Consider the following 12952-nt stretch of genomic DNA (forward strand, 5'->3'; position numbering starts at 1 on the left):
TGCAGCGATTGTTTGGCACGAACTCAAGTTCTCGGCTTCTGCATCCATGATGACGCGCACCTGGCTGACGCTCTTGTTGGCTGAAAGGGCTGTCATATAAACGCTTGCCTGCCAGCTTATTACTGTAGCAGTTTTCTATTCCGCTACACGTCACTTCGCTGCTTCTTGTCTCCTAGCATGCCTGCCTCGTCGTCGTCATTGATGGTTACATCATCGGTGGCGGGGACGACGGTATGCCGTGTCGCAACCTCAACTTCATCCGCAGGATCGTGATCCGGCAGCATCCACAAGAATCCGAGGGGCAGAAGCATCATGCTACTTCGGATCAAGATGGCGACCCAAAGCAGGTCGTACTTCTGGCTTGCAATGCCGAGCCAGTCCGCCAAGATGGCTCCCCAGTAACCGCTGACGGTGTAGCTCAAGTTCATGTTGGCCATGAGGAGTGCGAAGAACGTGCCTTCGATGCCGCGGGGACAGAGTTTGGCGCACAGGACAAGCACTGGCATGCCAATGAGTCGCCCCACAACTTCGCCAAACATGGATTCCAACAAGACGAACCATCCGTCAGAGATGCCCATTTTGATGTTACTGCGCGTCACAAGCAGCACTTCAGAGACGGACACGACGGCCAAGCAAATCTGCGCACGCATCAAAATGGCTCGGAATGGCATGACCTTGAACCATGCGTTGTAGACCAACGTCCCGACCAACAGAAACACAAACCTACAACCCTTCCCTAAATGAGTACTAGTATTCAAACACGTAGTTGCTTAGGAATCGTCGTACCCAAGGGCGCCGACGTTGCCGAGAAACTCGGGTGAGAACTTCAACACTTCCACGGCGTAGTAGAATTGAATCTGGTCAAATGAGGGTGTGCACGCTTGCGAGACGAACATAAACACGACCGACTTCCAGATCACTGGTACTTTTAGCGTCGTCCACACGAGCTTGACTTGTTCGGAGGCCAACGTGGAGCAACCGCGGGCTAGGCGGTCGCATCGATCTTCTTGCATCAATGTCGCTAATGCCAGCACGATGCAAGGCGCAATGGCAGCTAAGATAAACACCGTGTGTGGTCCCAGGTGGCTGGTGGCCGGCCCAGCCAAGAGCGAGCCAAGGATGCCACCAACAGCCATGACTGACCACGTCAGCGACTGCAAGTCGTTCGCCCCTAAAGCGTCAACATTGTGAAATGCAGCTCGTTCAACATATCTTGTTCGTTGTCGGATACCGTTAAGTGGATCCAATCGTGCCCTTTCAACGACGAGGGCATCGATGATGACGTCACTCATGGCCGTGGCCAATCGCGTGCAGAGAAGGAGGATTGTCAGCCATGACACCGATGTCCCCGCGGACACATCATGGAGGAGAAATGTGGCGAGGCACCCGAGGAGGTTGATACCAATGAGGTACGACTTGCGGCGGTACCCACACAGAGGAAGGCTATCGGAAAGGATGCCAAACACAGGCTTGATGGACCATGGGAACGCTGCCGTGGTCAAGATCGCCTGCGATTCCACGGGCTGCAAGTGCATCGTGTCTTTCATCAGAAACGACACGGAGAGACCGCTAAAGCTACCGAAGCCCTGCACAAAGTACACCATGCTCACTAGCACGAGGAATTGCAAGCCAAACACATCGCGAAGGTGGCCAAACCAGAGACAGAAACTGGCCACCACCGTCGGCAGACTCCTTGTCGCGGACATGTGCGGCGTTTGCGGGATCGCCATTGACGCCACGGGTGTCGGCGGGACTACTAACCGTTCTTTGCCATCATTAGCGCCTCCATCAATGGCCGTGTCCGTGGCGAGCGTGACGCGGCGAACGATGTCGCTCTTTGTCATTTCCCAACGAAATGCGTGTTCCTGGCATACCTATCGGTTAATTATAGATTCGTTCAACGTTCAAGTACGCCAGTGGAAACCGTCGTTCAAGTCCTTCCATTCTCCATCTTGTGCCGTTCGACGAACGACTTCGCCGTGTGCGAGGCCGCGATGGCGAGGCGCAAGTTGAAGTTGCCTGATCTTTCTTATTGAGCGTAGAATGATGGTAGGGAGAAAACAATTTGTATTGGTCATTAATCAGAATATATCATCAAATGTCCACCCCACGTCATATACCCAGAAGATACAATACAATATTTTATGTTCTCTTGATATTTGTATGCAATAAAATAAGTGAAGATCGGAAGAAGGCAAGAAAATCAGTATGTTTGGTACTGTACCAAGAGGTGTTCTCGTGGTCCCTCAATCCTCAATGACATTTGCCCTTTTGCAGCGACCGACGAAGAAGCATGAAGATTGTGCTTGCCGCCAGCACCCTTGCTGGCTATGTGGCCGCCACCACGTCGTCGTCCTCGTACGAAGCGAAGTTCGTCTCGTGGATGAAGGCGCATGGCTTTACCTTCAACCCCGTGGACTGGGTCCATCGCTTTGAGAACTTCATCTTGAACGATCAGTTCATTGAGGCCCACAACAGCAAGCGCGACTCGTCGTTCACGATGGGCCACAACGAGTACTCGCACTTGTCCTTTGACGAGTTCAAGCGCCATCGCGTAGGGCTGCGACTCCCTCCCTCGTACTTGCAGTCCCGTCAAAAGAACCCGCCAGTATTGAAGCAACATGCGGCGGCCGTACCGGATGAAATCGACTGGGTTGCCAAAGGCGCCGTGACTGGCGTGAAGAACCAAGGCATGTGTGGCTCGTGCTGGGCGTTCTCCACGACGGGAGCCGTGGAAGGGGCAGCATTTGTCACGAGCAACAAGTTAGTGAGTCTGTCCGAGCAAGAACTGGTCGACTGCGACGAAGGCGACAATGGTTGTAGCGGTGGCTTGATGGACAACGCGTTCAAGTGGATCAAGCGCCACAAGGGGTTGTGCAAAGAGGAGGATTACACGTATCACGCTAATGCGTCCGTGTGCACCGTCGAGTCGTGTACGCCTGTCACGAAAGTGTTGGGGTACTACGACGTGACCCCAAACGACGAAGAAGAGCTCAAAGCGGCGGTGGCGCATCAACCCGTGGCGGTGGCCATCGAAGCCGATCAAAAGGAGTTTCAGTTTTACAAGTCAGGCGTGTTCGACAAGACGTGCGGAACCAGTTTGGACCACGGCGTGCTGGTTGTTGGCTACGGCACACAAGACGGCAAGAAGTTTTGGAAGGTCAAGAACTCGTGGGGCGAAAAGTGGGGCTCGGACGGGTACATCTACTTGGCCCGGGAGTTTGGGCCCGAAGAAGGGCAGTGCGGGGTTGCCATGGCTGCGAGTTTCCCCAAGGCGTCGATCATTGCCGACGCACTTGGTAACGACCCCGTTGTTGCTGTGCAATCCAAGCCCTCGAAGCCGATTGTCGACGACCTACAAGTGGACCAACTGGTGCACGAATACGGGTCGTCGGTGACGATCGTGCAATGCGGCGACTTGCAAAACCAACTCGCGGCGTTCCACAACCTCACGGTGGTGCCGCCCCACCCGAAGCGAGGCAAGCCGATCTTGTTCGTTGGCGATGGCGTGGTCAAAACCGAGTTTGACAGTGCGCACTTGAACATTGCCGTCAAGTTGGCCGGGCAGCTGGTGTACAGTCACTATGGCAGCGTGTGCGGCAAGACCCACATTCCGCTGCCGCTGGGCCTTGGACATATCGACGTGAGCGGCCTCCACTGCCCCGTGCTCGCCGGCCATTTTGAAGGGCTGGAAGTGGCGTTGAAGCTCCCGAAGATCGCCCCCCAGGGCAACTACGAAGTGTACCTGACCAGCGAAGTGGGCGACGGCAGCGACAAGAAGACGGTGTTTTGTGCCCAAGTGCAGTTGAATCTAGACGACAAGAATGATGTTCACGACGGCGAGGTGTCGGAGCTATTCACGCTCTCATAAGGCTACGCATTGGAACCACGAATAAGTAATATATAGTTGTATTCTTTGAAACCAGTGATTAGTTTCCGAATTTTTGAGATTTGTACTGTAAAAGTATAATTATTAATATTCCACCAAAAATATCTCGACATAGTAGAGTTGGCTCAATTATTGTCCGGATAATCTGGATATATGCGTATAAAGGCCAAAGTCCAAAACTCTAAATTGTGTTGCCATGGGGATTGGCATATGGCGACGCGGTGCGCACGCGACTGCTGCTCCTTCTGCGAATGTGGCTAAAGCATTAATCGCTCCATTCACAGGTCTATCAGCTCGAATTGCTACACTTTGGCGTTCATACTGTAGTAAAGAGCAGATATCCGGATAAAGCTTATCGGAAAGTGATCGCCTGAAGGAGTGACGGTCGAGAATCCGTTATCCGGACTCGGAGAGCCTCTACTTTAAAATTATTTGGATTAATTTTGTATTTGTATGTAATAAAATACTCGGACTTCAACAACCGTTAGATCTTCTTGACACAAAGTGTGCCGTCGGGGATGTCATTTGCAAATTTGCCCCATTGCCATGAAGGTAACGTCGAGCGTCTTGGCGTTGTGCGCCGCCGCGGCGTCGGCTTCGTCATACGAAGAAAAGTTCCGCCACTGGATGGCCACGCACAGCATTGACATTCACCCTACGGAGTGGATCCACCGCTTTGAAAACTTCATCTTGAACGATCAGTTCATTGAGGCCCACAACAGCAAGCGCGACTCGTCGTTCACGATGGGCCACAACATGTACTCGCACCTGTCGTTTGACGAGTTCAAGCGCCATCGTACGGGACTTCGTGTTCCTGAGAGCTACATCAAAGATCGCTTGAAGAGTTCCCGCCATGCGTTCAAGAAGCGCGATGCGACGACTGCCCCTAATGATGTCGACTGGGTAGCCAAAGGAGGCGTGACGCCGGTGAAAAACCAAGGAATGTGTGGCTCATGCTGGGCTTTCTCCACAACGGGTGCTGTGGAAGGGGCCGCGTTTGTCTCGAGCAACAACCTGGTGAGCTTGTCGGAGCAAGAGCTGGTGGACTGCGATCACGACGGCGACATGGGCTGCGGCGGCGGGTTGATGGACCATGCGTTCGGGTGGATCAAGAACCACGTGGGGCTATGCAAGGAGGAAGACTATACGTATCACGCGAACGCTTCGACGTGCGTGAAGTCCAAGTGCACGGCCGTCACCAAGGTCACGTCGTTCACGGACGTGACGCCGAACGACGAGGACGAGCTCAAGGCGGCGGTGGCACGGCAGCCCGTGTCCGTGGCGATCGAAGCTGACCAGCCCGAGTTTCAGTTTTACAAGTCGGGCGTGTTCGACAAGAGATGCGGGACCAAGTTGGACCACGGCGTGCTGGTCGTGGGCTACGGCACGAAGGATGGCAACAAGTATTGGAAGGTCAAGAACTCGTGGGGCGAAGAGTGGGGCGACGCCGGGTTCATTTACCTGGCCCGTGACATTGGCGTCGAGCAAGGGCAGTGCGGAGTGGCCATGGTACCCAGCTACCCCTCGGCGTCGATCATTTCCGCCGGCGCGCCACCCCCTGCGGACGAGACTGTGACGACCGTGGTCGACGTGGGCTCTGCGGTGGAGATTTCGCAATGCGGAGATGTCGCGACGGAATTGGTGGCGTTCAGCAACCTTAGCGTAACCCCCGCCAACCCCAAGCGCGGCAAACCCATCCATTTTCTCGGGAATGGCGTGATCAAGAGCACGTTTGAGTCTGCGCCCTTGACCATTGCCGTGAAATTGGCCGGCCAATTGGTCTACAGCCATTATGGCAGTTTGTGCGGAAAGACCCACATTCCGTTGCCCCTGGGGCTGGGCCACATTGACGTGGTGGGGCTGGCCTGCCCCGCCCAAGCAGGCAAGTTTGAAGGGTTGCAAGTGGCGCTGAACTTGCCCCACATTGCCCCCGAAGGCAACTATGAAGTGTACCTGACCAGCGACCGCGGCGAAGCCAACGCCAAGCAAAGCGTGTTTTGTGTCCAAGTCAAATTGGACTTGAACGACCAAGCACGTGGAGTGGTGGTGTCCGACCTGCTGGCGCTATCGTAAACCCGACACACTGTAACATTGCACTGTTTCAACCTTCTTCGTGGTTTGAATCCCCTTCATGAAATTTTGGTCTTTTGCTACAGTACATACCGTCTTGCGTAATACGAGTCAGACAAAGTGTCGTATCCGAATCCGCATAAAGCGCATGAGACACTGAGTTTTCCTTTTCTATCCAGACATACAACTTTCAATATCAGGTTAGTTCAAGTCCAACCTCAAAAAGTATGGATTTTAAACGAATAAAAAATTATACAGGTTTACAAAAGTCAAAGTACTTTTGCTTGGATTATAAATATACAAAGGAACATACAAACATGATGTTGATTATATACCACGAAGTCTATTATGTTTATCTCTTATTGGTCAACGTTCGCGTTACGTTGGCACCATGGACATTCGACGTGCACAACTCGGGCGATCACGCGCGCCAGAAATGAAGCTACGTCGGGTGGACGAAGGAAAGGGCGTGGGTGAACCCCGTCACGGGGACTAGCGGTAAGATTGTCGAAAGTCGCTCACCACATGTAACGTTAACCAACACATCTCACTTCAGTATACCGGTACACCAGATGCACTTCGTTCTGGTTTATGTATGTATGTATTCACACTTGTAACTTGGTGTGAATAGTTGTGAGATCTACTTATTTCTAATCCTGCAAGAGCACGATCTCGAATGGGGTCGATGTGACTAATCCATCAGTAAGTTAACTTACATGTAACTTAGCAAGAACTTGGGCATATTTAGCTGTGATATCAAGTTAGCACCATAGCTTAGTCCGATAATGTATGTCTTCTCTAACTCAGTCGCGTCGTTAATTAATCGTGTTTCGTCGATTCGGTTGGCACTCCACCCGAACAATTCACAACTTCCATTGTAACCTTGCACTCTTAGTAACTAACGGTAGGCTATTTTGCTGCTTACTGTCAGTGGACTTCTTAGCCCAGTACTACTTTATTATGACGTCGATTCACGTAAGGTTGGTCATGACAGTCGAGCACCTGTCAAAAGCACCTCTATACATCAATCTTACATTTATTTGTAGAGTATTATATATTGGATGCAAAGGAAACCCGTGTAAATACGTTTTCTGCGAGTGGCCAAATATTATCAAATGTTAGAGGTGTCTGACTCGTATAAGCGTCCGACTCGTACCACGTAGTATTACGCAAGACGGTAGTACTACTGTAGTATGACTACGTAGGACTAGTACTCCGGAGTAGCGTTGAAGTTCGGAATATCTTCAGTGTGAATTGTGTGGCGAAGGACAATCAACGATCATCATTCCAATACCTGCATTGTTGAGCAGAAAAGTAAGATTTCGTTTACAGATTACTCGAGTACAGTACAGTATACTACAGTATACTAGTACTACGTAGGACAATACCAGTAATAGGTCTTGGTCAATTGTTGAGCATTGTTTTAAATTATTTGTCAAAAATATTAAAATTTGACTGTTTGTAGTGTATTTTGAATAAAAGGTGAGGGAGATGCTCTTAAATTTATACTAACGTTACGTAGTAGAAACTGAGCAAATGCTGTCCAGCGGAAAAGTAATTTCAGAGGCGTACCTGACAAGAAAACTTTCGCAGCACCATACAAGCAAGTACAGTACATACTACTTACAGATAGAAACTGAGCAAATGCTGTCCAGCGGAAGGAAAAGTAATTTCAGAGGAGTGCAAAAAGTGCCCGACATGAAAACTTTGGCATACAAGCAAGTACAGTGAAGTACAAACTACTTACAGTAGTCGCGTCGTCCAAGGATACCTGGAGGCAGAGTCAGGATTCTTCTTGACCAAACACGCCGCGTTCCTTGAGCTTACAATCACAGTACAGTACTGTACTGTATCCGTCGTGTTGACAGTCAGATCGGAATCACATTTTCGCTACATTATTACAAGAGGCATTGGTGTCGTGACTCACGACACCAATGCCTCTTGTAATCAAGGGATAAAATACTTTTGCCCAGTTTAACCGGCTAGTGATTGGATAAAATTGGACAGTGCTTGACATTTATCCCAACCTGTTGGGGTTTTAGTTGTCCCACGATCCAAACCTTTCGAGTGAACAATCAGTCAGTCAACCAGCACATTTTGGAATTTGTGCACAACCATCAACTCCATGAACCGAATTCCATTCGACGCTGTCACTGTCACACTGACCAAGGCGACTGTCATCCAAGGACACCAAAGTGCCTTGTATACCATAGCCATCACGAACAAGGAGACCCACGTGGCGGTCTCAACCACCAAGACTGACAGCGACTTTGAAACCCTCCGCAACAACGTGTGCTCGGCCTTGGAGCATGGCCACACATGCGATGCATTGTGTCCGTGGTTTTACGTGGATGTGCAGCAAAAGATCCCCAAGAAGCATTGGTTTCGGTCGTCCACGCATGCTCGGGTGGTGGCGTCGCACTTGAAAAAGTACCAAGACATGATGACCCTGGTCTGTGCCTTTGTCACTTCTGCGCACAACCGATCATGTTATCGTGTCATGCAGCGTGTACCTGAAGTGCTCCATGAGTTCTTGTTCGAAGGCGTGGCCGTGTACCCAACCATGTACACTGTCGCACCGCCCAAGCTTCGCTTCTCGTGCAGCAGTAGCTGCCGGTCCTCCGATGGCACTGGGCTCGCGTGCTCGTTGTGCAATCACGACGCAGATACGTTCTGTGGTCAAACTACATTGCAATGTGGCCATGCTTTCCACGACGACTGCATAGTGGAGGCGTTGAATGCACATCTGGCATGCCCGATATGCCTTGACAACGAAACCTCGCCGCCACAGTAGACAATTGCAGCTGTCAATCAACCTATTTATTAATGTTAACGTTATCAATGCATACGATGTGGGCTTACTGTTAATAAGTTACTACTATTAATAGTACTAGTAGTATATTTCGTACTCCATTTATAAACTACGACTATTAATAGTACTATGTAGTACAGTACTCCGGAGTACTAAATTTATTAATAGGTATGAACCGGTATACTAGTAAGTTACTTATAAATACTTAGAAGTAATTACTAGTAAAGACGTATTTCCAGTAACGTTTTTAACAGGCGTGTTCGGAGCGACTTTTGTGTCAGCGGTTTTTGGCTTTTTCCACAAGCCGATGAAATATCAGCGACTTTTTGCCTTCACTGACATTGGTTAATAACAGAGAAAAATCAACCAATGATGCGTCCTAAAATTCATTGTCCATTTTCAGCTCTATGACAGCGGAGCGCAGAAAATTGTTGTCGCGTAGTGGCTGTGGTGGCCAAATGTTCAGGCGGCGAGTGGCGAAACGACAACCCATAAGATCAACGCCTAGCAAACCTGAAATCTGTTTACAATACACAGAGCCTAGGGTTCAGTACAAGTAGGAGGTCGCGCGGGAGGGGCATGTGTACAGCGTTCGATGCGTTGTGTGTGCAGCTACCCTCGACATGGAAATGACTTACCACAGCCATGCTTCACATGCGTAAAGTTCTCCCGTCGAGGACCTACCAGTACACACCGGAGTGGAGTGACGAACCAGCGGCATCCGACAAGGGCGTGCTTTGGGCGTGCTCCTGCGAAATTTTGGTTTGCAACCAACAATTTATTCTGATATTTTTGCCCAATAAATAGCCACAATCCCAAAAGTCGCTGTAGTTTACTAGTAAACGACCTCAAGGAGGTCGTCCAGAGCGGTTTTTGCAAAAGTCGATGGAAACGATTTTGATTGGCTACTTTTCCAAAAACCACTGACACAAAAGTCGCATTTCTTTAAGTTTAACGCAATGTTAAACTATAAAACGTGGTACTCCGAATTGACCAAACTTGGAATGAGTGAGTACTGTAGGTATAACGTTATATGCATTCGTTAAACGTCCGGATACTCCGTACGGATACAAGTAAATGAAGTGTCTCAGGGCTGTTTATACGGATTCGGATACGGCATATGGCCGTCTGACTCGAATTAAACTCTGTACGTAGTAGACATCCCACTCCTTCGTATCCTAACCTTGGGCAGTTATGGACGAGGAAAAATCCCATTTACCCCTTTTTAAATGAAATACTTCAAGTCATGTTTTTTGGCCGGTAGCATCTGATGACCAGCTGGTCAGCAAAGTGCATGCACCTTCACTTCTTTTTGCCAGAAACCAAGACGCGAAGGTTGAATCTTGTTCGCGACCACCATGCAGAGCAACTTTGGGGTGTTCGAAGCCGTGACTATCAAGCTCACCAAGGCCAACATCAACCAACACAATGTCACGTATACCGTCACTGTGTCTAACAAGGACTCGCACGCCACAGTCACAACATCCAAGTCCGACGACGACTTTGTCAAACTGCAAGGTCACATATGCAACGCGTTGGACCGAGGCCACTCGTGCGATGCGTTGTGTCCATGGTTCTTCGTGGACGTGCAGGGCAAACTCCCCAAGAAGCCATGGTTCCGCTCGACATCGCACGTTCGCGTGGTGGAAGCTCGGTTGAACAACTACCAAGACTTGCTCGATGTGGTTGTGACGTTTATCAATTCTCCGCACAACCGATCGTGCTGTCGTGCGAAGGAACGCGTTCCAGCAGTGCTGTTTGACTTCCTCTTCCGCGACAACGAGCTGGACCCGAGCATGTACAAGACGGCGTCGCCCAAGAACGGCCGCCTCTCCACGAGCAGTCAACATCGACTGTCCGAGCCCTTAGATGTATTTCACTGCTCGCTTTGCGGCGACGTCGATGATCCGTACTCATGTGGTAGAACTACACTGTCCTGCAGGCATTCCTTTCATGATGACTGCATTCTCAAAGCCATGAACGAATCCCCAGTGTGTCCCGAGTGCGTTGGTGCGTCCAAGTAAAACCACATTACAGAGCCCTGTACCACGTAGTACTGCGTAGTACTGGTATGTACCAGTAACAACGAAGGTACCAGTGAGAATTTGCCAACTTACTCCGGAGTACTGTAACGTTAGTACTTTACTATTAATACTATTAATAGTATATTTATTACTTCGAAGTATGAATAAGGACGAGTTCCAAGTAGTCTCGGATTAGGTTGGTTACCCAAGGCTGCTTTCGGTCTTTATCTCCACCCCGCAAAATTCATTATTGTGTAGGGCAAAGTTGAATGTCCATGTGCATTTCCCGACTCGTGTCGAGCCTACCTGTAGTTCGACATGCATGGCCCTGCGACGGCTTCAACATCACTCCAGAGATGTTGAAGAAAGATCCCTCGAAATGCTTTTTCATCCAATGTCATCCAAATTTCATCTACATGTCATCCATGCTTTTAATTCAACAATTATATTATATTAACCATAGTATCCAAGGTTGGTATTAATATTCAATGCTGTCCCGTAAGTCTTAATTATTTGGTTGGTCAAACGAGGTTTTATCATTTTAATTTGATTGGTTAAACGAGTTTGTAATATTATTTGACTCTCGATTAATTCGGATAAAGTATCCATTTTCCGGATAATATATAAATCGAATCCCGTTTTCATGATGGCAACAGTGGGCGAGAAACTGGCGCTCACGGATGCGGAGTGTGTTGCCATGGAAAAGGAGCTGTACGAAGAAAGCATCAGGTGTCTGGAAGCGCGTCTTAAAGATCTCCAGAACGGTACACTGGACGAGTTTGTCGAGCGCTGCAAAGCGTTTGAGCTCGCGAAGACGTATCGAATCGATTTGGCAGCTCTGCATCGCAAGTTGCTTCTACGCAACATTGATGAGTTGCTTGCGTTTGACTTCCAGCAAATCGACGATGGATTCAATGCGTCCTTGGAAGCATTACAGTCGACAGCCCCACCGAACGTGGCACAACAAGTGGAACCCGTCGCTGAATCCCCCCACGCCACCGCCGTTGTTACCGACTCCGACGACCCCGTTCGACACGAACTCAAACAGTTGGAGCTTGAGAAACACCTTCATTTCAGCATGGACCATGTGAACACATGCTTGCCGGCCGCCACAGCCATCCAGGCCCAGCTCCAAGCGCTCCGGGACTCGTTGGACATCGTGAACGAGAAGCTTCGCCACGCCACACGTACACAACAACCTACGTTTAGGCCTGCATATGACGTCGCTTGTGTCTAGATCTGAAAGTCCATTATGACGCTGACGAGGCCGACACCGTGTATGCCGGGAACGTCATATTGTATGTAGGCGATGCGGTCGTCCTCACGTCTGAAATCGCACAGGTACAGTATTCGTCGACGTATCTAACCGTTGGCCCCGTACAACATATGAAGGTGTCCTGCTGGGTGTAGGAAGACTTTTATGGCTCCATCCATGCCATTGATGAATCTGCGGTATAAACTAACCATGCATGATTTCGCCCCCATGGTGTCAGCACCCCTGCGTAGATACACCTGCATCTGGTCTGCGGCAATCTTGTCCAAGTTACGTTGGACTCGTTGCGCGACCGACGGTGTCGACTGCGGTTCCAGGACAGCGCCAAAAACGGTCCAGTCGCCGTGCACGCATCTCCGTCCGGTCGCAAGACCAACACCACGCCGCGGTCAAAGCGCACTGTTCAACGGAAGCGGTTGGTGTCGCTGATTTAACTAGGCATTCGAACATCCTGAATGCGCTAAAATATATGTGCATTTGAGCTATTGGACTAACTTTACCAGTAACGCTACAGTAATCTCAACTGACGACAAATATAGCAATCGCCGAATGCAAAGAGAAGGCGGCAACAAGCGCAGACTGGAAACAAACTATCGTAGGACTAGAAGCTAAAAAAGAAGCGAACTGCAAGTAAGTGGTGGTTTAAGAGATTAATAGGAGCATTCTCATCGAATTAGCTGGTGAATTATAATATCTGTCAAACGATATATTTCAATACAAAATCCAAGTTGATGATTTCCTGCGTCCTTATTGTGGCAATTGACATGGTATTGTGGTGCAATCGTACAGTAGGAGTTGCACGCCGCGTTTCGGAGTAAAGTGGTCCAATGCGTGACATTGGTGGTGTAGTACAGTACTACGTACGTAGTACTAGTAATACTTAC

The 12952-nt window shown here is 49.6% G+C and overlaps 5 protein-coding genes across 8 annotated transcripts; 4 read left to right on the forward strand and 1 right to left on the reverse strand.

Moving 5' to 3' along the window:
- Positions 1-143: 143 nt before the first annotated feature.
- H257_13481 (hypothetical protein) lies at positions 144-1844 on the reverse strand (the record flags this gene model as incomplete). The annotated part of the gene is made up of 3 exons (XM_009841003.1): positions 144-723; positions 787-1171; positions 1232-1844. 3 exons carry the CDS (start codon positions 1842-1844, stop codon positions 144-146), a joined length of 1578 nt encoding a protein of 525 aa, XP_009839305.1.
- Positions 1207-6045, forward strand: H257_13482 (hypothetical protein). Its single transcript, XM_009841004.1, has 2 exons — positions 1207-3160; positions 5303-6045. The coding sequence occupies exons 1-2, from the start codon at positions 2294-2296 to the stop codon at positions 5960-5962; spliced, it is 1527 nt and encodes a 508-aa protein (XP_009839306.1). The 5' UTR covers positions 1207-2293; the 3' UTR covers positions 5963-6045.
- A 2039-nt stretch (positions 6046-8084) lies between these two features.
- H257_13483 (hypothetical protein) lies at positions 8085-8800 on the forward strand (the record flags this gene model as incomplete). Its single annotated transcript, XM_009841005.1, has 1 exon — positions 8085-8800. One exon carries the CDS (start codon positions 8085-8087, stop codon positions 8751-8753), a length of 669 nt encoding a protein of 222 aa, XP_009839307.1. The 3' UTR covers positions 8754-8800.
- Positions 8801-10088: 1288 nt separating this feature from the next.
- On the forward strand, positions 10089-10953 carry H257_13484 (hypothetical protein). The gene has a single exon (XM_009841006.1). The coding sequence runs from the start codon at positions 10130-10132 to the stop codon at positions 10793-10795; it is 666 nt and encodes a 221-aa protein (XP_009839308.1). The 5' UTR covers positions 10089-10129; the 3' UTR covers positions 10796-10953.
- Positions 10954-11429: 476 nt separating this feature from the next.
- On the forward strand, positions 11430-12739 carry H257_13485 (hypothetical protein). Of its 4 annotated transcripts, XM_009841008.1 has the most exons (4): positions 11430-11982; positions 12033-12136; positions 12206-12247; positions 12302-12739. In XM_009841008.1, exons 1-4 carry the CDS (start codon positions 11439-11441, stop codon positions 12500-12502), a joined length of 891 nt encoding a protein of 296 aa, XP_009839310.1. In that variant the 5' UTR covers positions 11430-11438; the 3' UTR covers positions 12503-12739. The 4 variants fall into 4 exon arrangements, with proteins under 4 accessions (XP_009839310.1, XP_009839309.1, XP_009839312.1 ...); XM_009841007.1 differs by having other exon boundaries at positions 12033-12483; positions 12608-12739; XM_009841010.1 differs by having other exon boundaries at positions 12206-12739.
- Positions 12740-12952: the final 213 nt, after the last annotated feature.

The sequence above is a fragment of the Aphanomyces astaci genome (genome assembly GCF_000520075.1).
Source record: "Aphanomyces astaci strain APO3 unplaced genomic scaffold supercont1.49, whole genome shotgun sequence".
NCBI lineage: Eukaryota > Oomycota > Saprolegniomycetes > Saprolegniales > Verrucalvaceae > Aphanomyces > Aphanomyces astaci.